Source organism: Sinocyclocheilus anshuiensis, unplaced genomic scaffold (genome assembly GCF_001515605.1).
Source record: "Sinocyclocheilus anshuiensis isolate Anshui unplaced genomic scaffold, SAMN03320099.WGS_v1.1 scaffold119, whole genome shotgun sequence".
In the NCBI taxonomy this organism is placed as follows: domain Eukaryota; kingdom Metazoa; phylum Chordata; class Actinopteri; order Cypriniformes; family Cyprinidae; genus Sinocyclocheilus; species Sinocyclocheilus anshuiensis.
In genome coordinates, this window is record NW_015549581.1 from 998,433 (window position 1) to 1,004,874 (window position 6,442).

A 6,442-nucleotide genomic window follows, 5' to 3' on the forward strand; every position below is an offset into this window, starting at 1 on the left:
ATATATATATATATATATAAAATGTATATGAATATATTTTACTACAATATTATAAATATTAGAATTTATATATTTACTATGTTAATATAGTACATATTTTGTACTGTTGCTACTTGTTCGTGCTATTATTATTAATTTGCTTTCTTAGTATATTTATATATATATTTAATATATTATAAAGTTGCAATATATATTTACTATATATGTTGCTATAATCTATACTATGTTTCGTGCAACTATACAGTATATTACAACATATTCAACATATAAATAAAAATATAAATACATTAAAACAATATAAATATTATAAGAACTTCTACTAGTATATGATATAACAACATGTAGAATATTATAATACAATTATATATAACATTAAATATATAACTATAAATAAGATAATAAAACATAAGTATTATGGTAACATATACTGTTAAAATAGTAAATAGAGGTTACACTGATTCCATGTTTTTATTTCTATTTTGATTTTTTAAAGAAACTATGAGAATTGAGACACAAAATGATGGTGAGAACAATTGAGATAATGGTAAGATGCGAAAAGTCACAAACTCAGGTCCCATGTGCAAAAACACCAAATCACATGCTTTATACTCCATGCCATTTTTACACATCCAAATTGCAATTTTGCTTTTTTTTCCCACTGCTTGATTATTGGGGAGCAAAAGGCCTCACCGTGTGGTCAGTGCTATTGACACCCAATGCAAAAAAGTCACTGTTTAAATTAATGCAAATAAAAGATTTTCTGCAGGACATTTTATAGCATGTAAGGGGAGAGCAAGAGATAAAGAAAGAGAGAGCAACGAGACTTTTAGGGCAACGCCTCCAGCTTTCATTTTAATTAGTTTGATTGTGCATTAAATCATCAGATCCTGAAATAATAAGAGAACTGCACCTTTCCTCTCTTTCATCACCATCCTAAGGGTTGTTCCAGAAAAATATGTGCCACAATAAAACTGACCTGTATAGATGGACTAAATTTATACCTTGTATTTAGCAAGACATTTCAGGACGTTTCTCTTAGTTAAAGACCCAGGGAGGGTGCCTGGATCCATGGCTGCTGATGTGCATTTGATCTAATCTGAGTTCTGCGACTAGCATAGTGTTTTACAGGCTGAAGTCGTAGCATCCGATCCATCATGGGCCAAGGAGGGCTGCCCGCTGGCTGGACGATACGTCAAGCAAACACCCCAATGATTCTTTAGTGACTGATGCCAGTGTTCAAGGGTTTGTGTAACTGGAGGTAGATGAGATGAGCACTACTACTAGGGATCAAACCAGCAACATTTGTGTAAGCAGCCTGTATCCTCACTACTGAGCTACTATCTGTGTCACTCAGATTCACAGCACATGCTCCTGGGCGTTTAACAGCACAGAGAGATAGAGAGATTCACTTACTACTTGTATGTCTCTGAGCGGATGTACTCAAAGACATGAGAGACACCCAACTGGAACTGGTCTGCGATGGGAGTCACCCAGGAGTTATTCTCAGCCTTAAACACCTGTTTTGGGCCTGTCAGGTCCAGGTTACCTATAGACAGAAAGAGAGAGGAGAATTTGAGATTTACGTAAAGGGAAGGACGGAGCAAGTAAGATCAGACAAGGAGAGGAGGGGAGGGGAGATGAAATGAGCAAAGAGAAGAGATGATGAGAATGAAAAGACTAGATAGAAGAAAAGACAATGAGATGACATGATGGAAACATGAGAGAAGACCAGATGAGTAAAGAAAAAAAACTGAGAACAGACCAGATCAGACAAAATAAAAAGAAGCCACGAGAAAAGACAAATGAGATGAGAAAAGAAAAGAGACATGGGAAGAAAGAGATAAGACTAGGTAAGACATGGAAGATCAAATAAGAAGAAACAAGACAAAACAACAGACAAGAAGACAAAAGGTTAGACATTAAGAGATCAGATAAGATGAGATGAAATTAAAACTGAGAAAAAAATGAGACAAAACAAGAAACAAGACATAAGATAGAAGAGAAGAGACCAGATGAGATGAGATTAGATGAGAGAAAAGACAACAAAAAGACGACAAAACAAGAAACTAGAAGAGACTACATGAGAGGAGAACTGAAGAGACCAGATTAAACAAAATGTGATAAAATGAGACAAAACATAAATAAACAAGATAAAAAAGAGAAGAGACTAAATAAAAAAATAAAATAAACAAGAGAGAAGAGACCAGATGAGATGAGATGAGATGAGATGAAATAAAAAATAGAGACAAAATAAGAAACAAGACATAAGAGAAAAGAGACCAGATCAGATGAGAGAAAATAAATGAGACAAAATAAGAAACAAGAAGAGACCAGATTAGATGAGATGAGTCTTAAAGAGACCAGATGATATTATATGAAATTAAACGAGAGAAAAGAAACAAGACATGAGAGAAGAAACCCAATGAGATGAAATTAGATGAGAATAAAATGACAAAACAAGAAGAATCGAAAGAAGAGTAAAGAAAATGAACTTGCAAGAGAAAAGATGAGAAAAGGTGAGACAAAAGAAAGAAATCAACACAATAAAAGGGAAGAGACACATGAGAAAAGAGAAGCAAGAATAGAGAAGCGAGAAAAGAGAAGAGAAGAGAAGAGAAGAGAAGAGAAGAGAAGAGAAGAGACCACATGAGACAAGAGAGAAAAGAAACAAGATGAAAAAGAGAAGATACTAGAAAATAAACTAAATCAGACAACAGAACAGACAACAAGAGGACAAGAAGAGAAGAGACGAAAGAAGAAAAGAGACGAGACGAGAAGAGAAGAGATGACGCGCGACGACATAAGACCAGAGGAGAACCAGTTCACAGTGTGCAGATGAAACAGTACAGGTCAAAGTGCTAATGTGGCTCATCTCAGCTCACAAGGGGGCTAATTAAATAGTTTCTGATTAGCAAGTGTTGAGCAGCCTGTCAAAGAGGGGGTGAAATTAAACATGGACCCCAGCACACAATGACACACCTCACAAACGCAGTCAGACACGACCGCTAGTGTAAATCAACCCTGAACCTACAAGACCTAGACGACAGACCTAAATCTACAACTATTTCAGATCTCAGCGCTCAACCAGACATCTGCTTGCTTCAGTTCCACCCTCCTCTTCCTCTTTTCATATAACAGTTTAAAGCATCAGCTTTACACGAGATATTCTGAATGGTAAAGACTGTCTATCTGTCCTCTTTGCACACTCTCGTTCACATCCTTCTCTTTTTTTCTCCTCCTCTCTTTTTCCCTTCCTGCTCTTGGCATGTGTGCTTGGTTGCTCCTTGTTAGCCAGGCTCTTCTCTCTCACACATATACACGGCGGCGGTGGTCTTAACGAGGCCGGTCTGTGGAGTGGGATTACAGGGACATGACAGAGGGGTCCTAATAAGCTACACACAGGAAGAGTCTCCCCTACAGAGTGCACAGGACAAAGACCTGCTGACCGGAGCGTTCACACACACCTAGAACGCCAGTAAACAACTGGCAATTGCTAAAACACTACATTATAACTCATGAAACTAAAATTTGAAAACAATATGAGCGCTGTTTGCCCATGCAAAACTCTCAGTCATGGTGCTAGTGAGTGGTTGAGGGCATTGCTATGCGCTTGCTAAACAGTTCTGAGAAGTTTTTGAAGTGTTGCAATTAGGTTGTTAGTATACAATCCATGATCATACAAGCATCAACAATTTCTATACAATTTTTCCCAATAGGAAAAAAATAAAAAATTAGTTGGGAACTCACGCAACAGGCTGAAATTGCACCATAAACACACACTCATTGTGCAGGGCCACTGATTTTGTATAGAAGGACATTTATATGACACTTGAGGTGAGTCTTGACAAAATGCTGGAATACTGGTACACCAGAATCATAGATTAAATTGTTGGAATGGAACATGACAGGAGAAAAACTACTGTCAGAAGGGCAGTCAGTACTGTATGTGTGTGTGTGTGTGTGGTTTTCCCAAAGTGAAGGCACTCAGGTAGAGAGGAGTTCAACCTCGGTTGACCCCAGCAGTATCACTCTGTGGGTCAGTGAGGTGTGATCCAACCCAGAGCCAAATCTGTAGCCAATTAGAGTGCAAGGCTGTGCCTGGTGTGTAATGTGTGGATTTTTTGGGAGCCTGGGTGTGTATAGTTTGCATTCCTTTCAACCAATCATTGCCCTTTTGTTTTAAGGTCAGGCTTTGATTGGCTGATAGGATTATATAAAGGATGTTGATCCAGGAATGTGCTGAGCATAAGTTCATGTCTTACCAAGTTCAGGAGGCAGAACAGTGAGTCTGTTCCCTTGAATGTGAAGTTCCTTCAGCTGAGCCAGATCTCCAATCTCTTTGGGTAGAGATATGAGGTCATTGTCCCTCAAACTCAACTGAAAAGAAAGAGAAACTGTCAATATTTTAAAAAGTTTTTTTTCGATATGTATTGAATACAATATAAAATCAAAATAATCAACACTATAAAAAAAATTCTGTTAAATTTACGGTAAAAAAACGGCAGCTGTGGTTGCCAGAATTTTACCGTAAAAAATACAGTAGCAGTGTTTTAGGTTTTACGGGTTTAACTTAAATTTACAGTTAAATACCGTAATTTCATTAACTGATATAATGATAATATACCAACCCACTGAAGTTTTGTACCTTTGTAAACACTGCACCAAAAGCAGGTGGTGATGAGAAAATCACTTGATGAACCAAAGCCTATCACAAGCAGCTTTTAAATATTAACATATATAGAAGGTGTACAGTGTCATTCCCACAAACACTAAACACCATCATGGTAACACATATGAAACTGAAATAATGCAATAAACATTAATTGAACAACATTAGATGTAACATATACCCCTAAGGTACACAACTGATAAGAAAAAACTAAGAAACATAGTTATTTCAACAAAAAAACATCAAATTTGAAATGTGACGCAGGGAATTCTGGGAATGTCAATTTACGGTTATTCACTGTAAATTATACAATCTTTTTCCCTTCCAAAAACGGTATACTACTGTAAAATTACATGTAATGTCCAATACAGTTTTTCACAGTATATAGTAGGGGAACTTACCATTAACCATTTAACAGGTTTTTACTGTAGCATTTTTGCAGTCTTTTACAGTTAAATTCACAGTCCTTTTTTACAGTGAATCATTTAATTTCTTAATAAATGTCTGTGGCCTTATCAAGCATTATTTATTCATGCATGTGACTAAAAAAATACAAATATAATTAAAAAATAAGTTCATAACCTTTCATCAATTTTTGTCATATTTAAAATAACAAAATATAATAAAATATATAATAACATTTATAATAAATTTCATCTATGATCCAATAATCAATCTTATTTACTTACTTATTAATTCTGCCTATTACTCTGTTACTCCTATTTTCCAATGTTCTTACTAATCTTATTACTCTAAATAAATGTCCCTTGTCTTATTCATTTATATATGATAAACAGAGAGTGATTTATATATTCATGTGACTCTACAAACAAAATAAATAAATACATTTTATAATCAAATTTTATTTCATATTTTCAAAATGTAATAAATATTTAATCTTTCATCAATTCAACATGGATAAAATCAAGCCCCTAAATTATATTTCACTGAATATTCAGTTTTACGGTTTTAAGCTAAATGTATTGCAAACATTGTTTCATTATATTTTTAAAAGAAATATTGCAACATGGTTTTCATAAACACAGAAAATAACTTCAACTCTAAATGTTCAACTCTAAAAACAAGCAAGCACAGCATCTACAGTAAAACAATTACATTAGAAGTCTTCAGGGCAACCTGTGGGGTATAAAAGCAGAGATGTGCAACTTTTTAGTCTTGCTGCTATACTTTCCTAGAGCAATTTCTTGTCCCATAGACTTCCATTGCAAATGCATTACTGTACATGTGATTTTTGATTGCTTTTACAAACTGTGGGGCAAGTCGAAATAACTTTCGGTGGTTACTGACAGCATCTCATAACACTTGCATTCTAAAAATCACGGCTGTAATTACACCTATATTTCAATGCAACACCAAACCAAAATAGTTGAATATTATTTTCAAGTTCAAAGTTGTAATTATCAGCTGTTTTATGTATCTGTGACCCTGCATTGAGTCTGATCTTAGCGAGCACAGGGGTGAAGATCAGCCTCTAAATCACCTCTCACCGCATCTGATAAAGAACACACGCTGCGGAGAACAAATCCAACACACACGGCACAGAGTGCCACAAAAGCAATTGATTTCAGAGGGAATTTAGATAAATTACTCACTATCTGTAGCTTGGCCAGCTTGCCGATGTCTGGGGGCAAAATCTCAAAATCGTTGTCACTGAGATAGAGCGCACGGAGGGTGGCTGAAATGAGAGAGAGAAGAGTGTGTGTGTGTGTGTGTGTGTGTGTGTGTGTGTGTGTGTGTGTGTGTGTGTGTGTG

The 6,442-nt window shown here is 35.7% G+C and overlaps 1 protein-coding gene across 4 annotated transcripts in view; it reads right to left on the minus strand.

Moving 5' to 3' along the window:
* The window catches only part of rsu1 (Ras suppressor protein 1), a 55,715-nt gene that overhangs the window by 37,170 nt on the left and 12,103 nt on the right, over nt 1–6,442 (minus strand). For all 4 annotated transcript variants that reach the window (XR_001630717.1, XM_016446008.1, XM_016446009.1 and 1 more), the window contains exons 6-8: nt 6,283–6,365; nt 4,263–4,377; nt 1,414–1,546 (exon numbers count right to left, since the gene is read on the minus strand). Coding sequence is in view for 3 of the 4 variants with exons in the window: in XM_016446008.1 (XP_016301494.1) it covers nt 1,414–1,546; nt 4,263–4,377; nt 6,283–6,365 (331 nt within the window). In the remaining variant the exon portion in view is untranslated. The remainder of the gene's footprint in view (nt 1–1,413; nt 1,547–4,262; nt 4,378–6,282; nt 6,366–6,442) is intronic.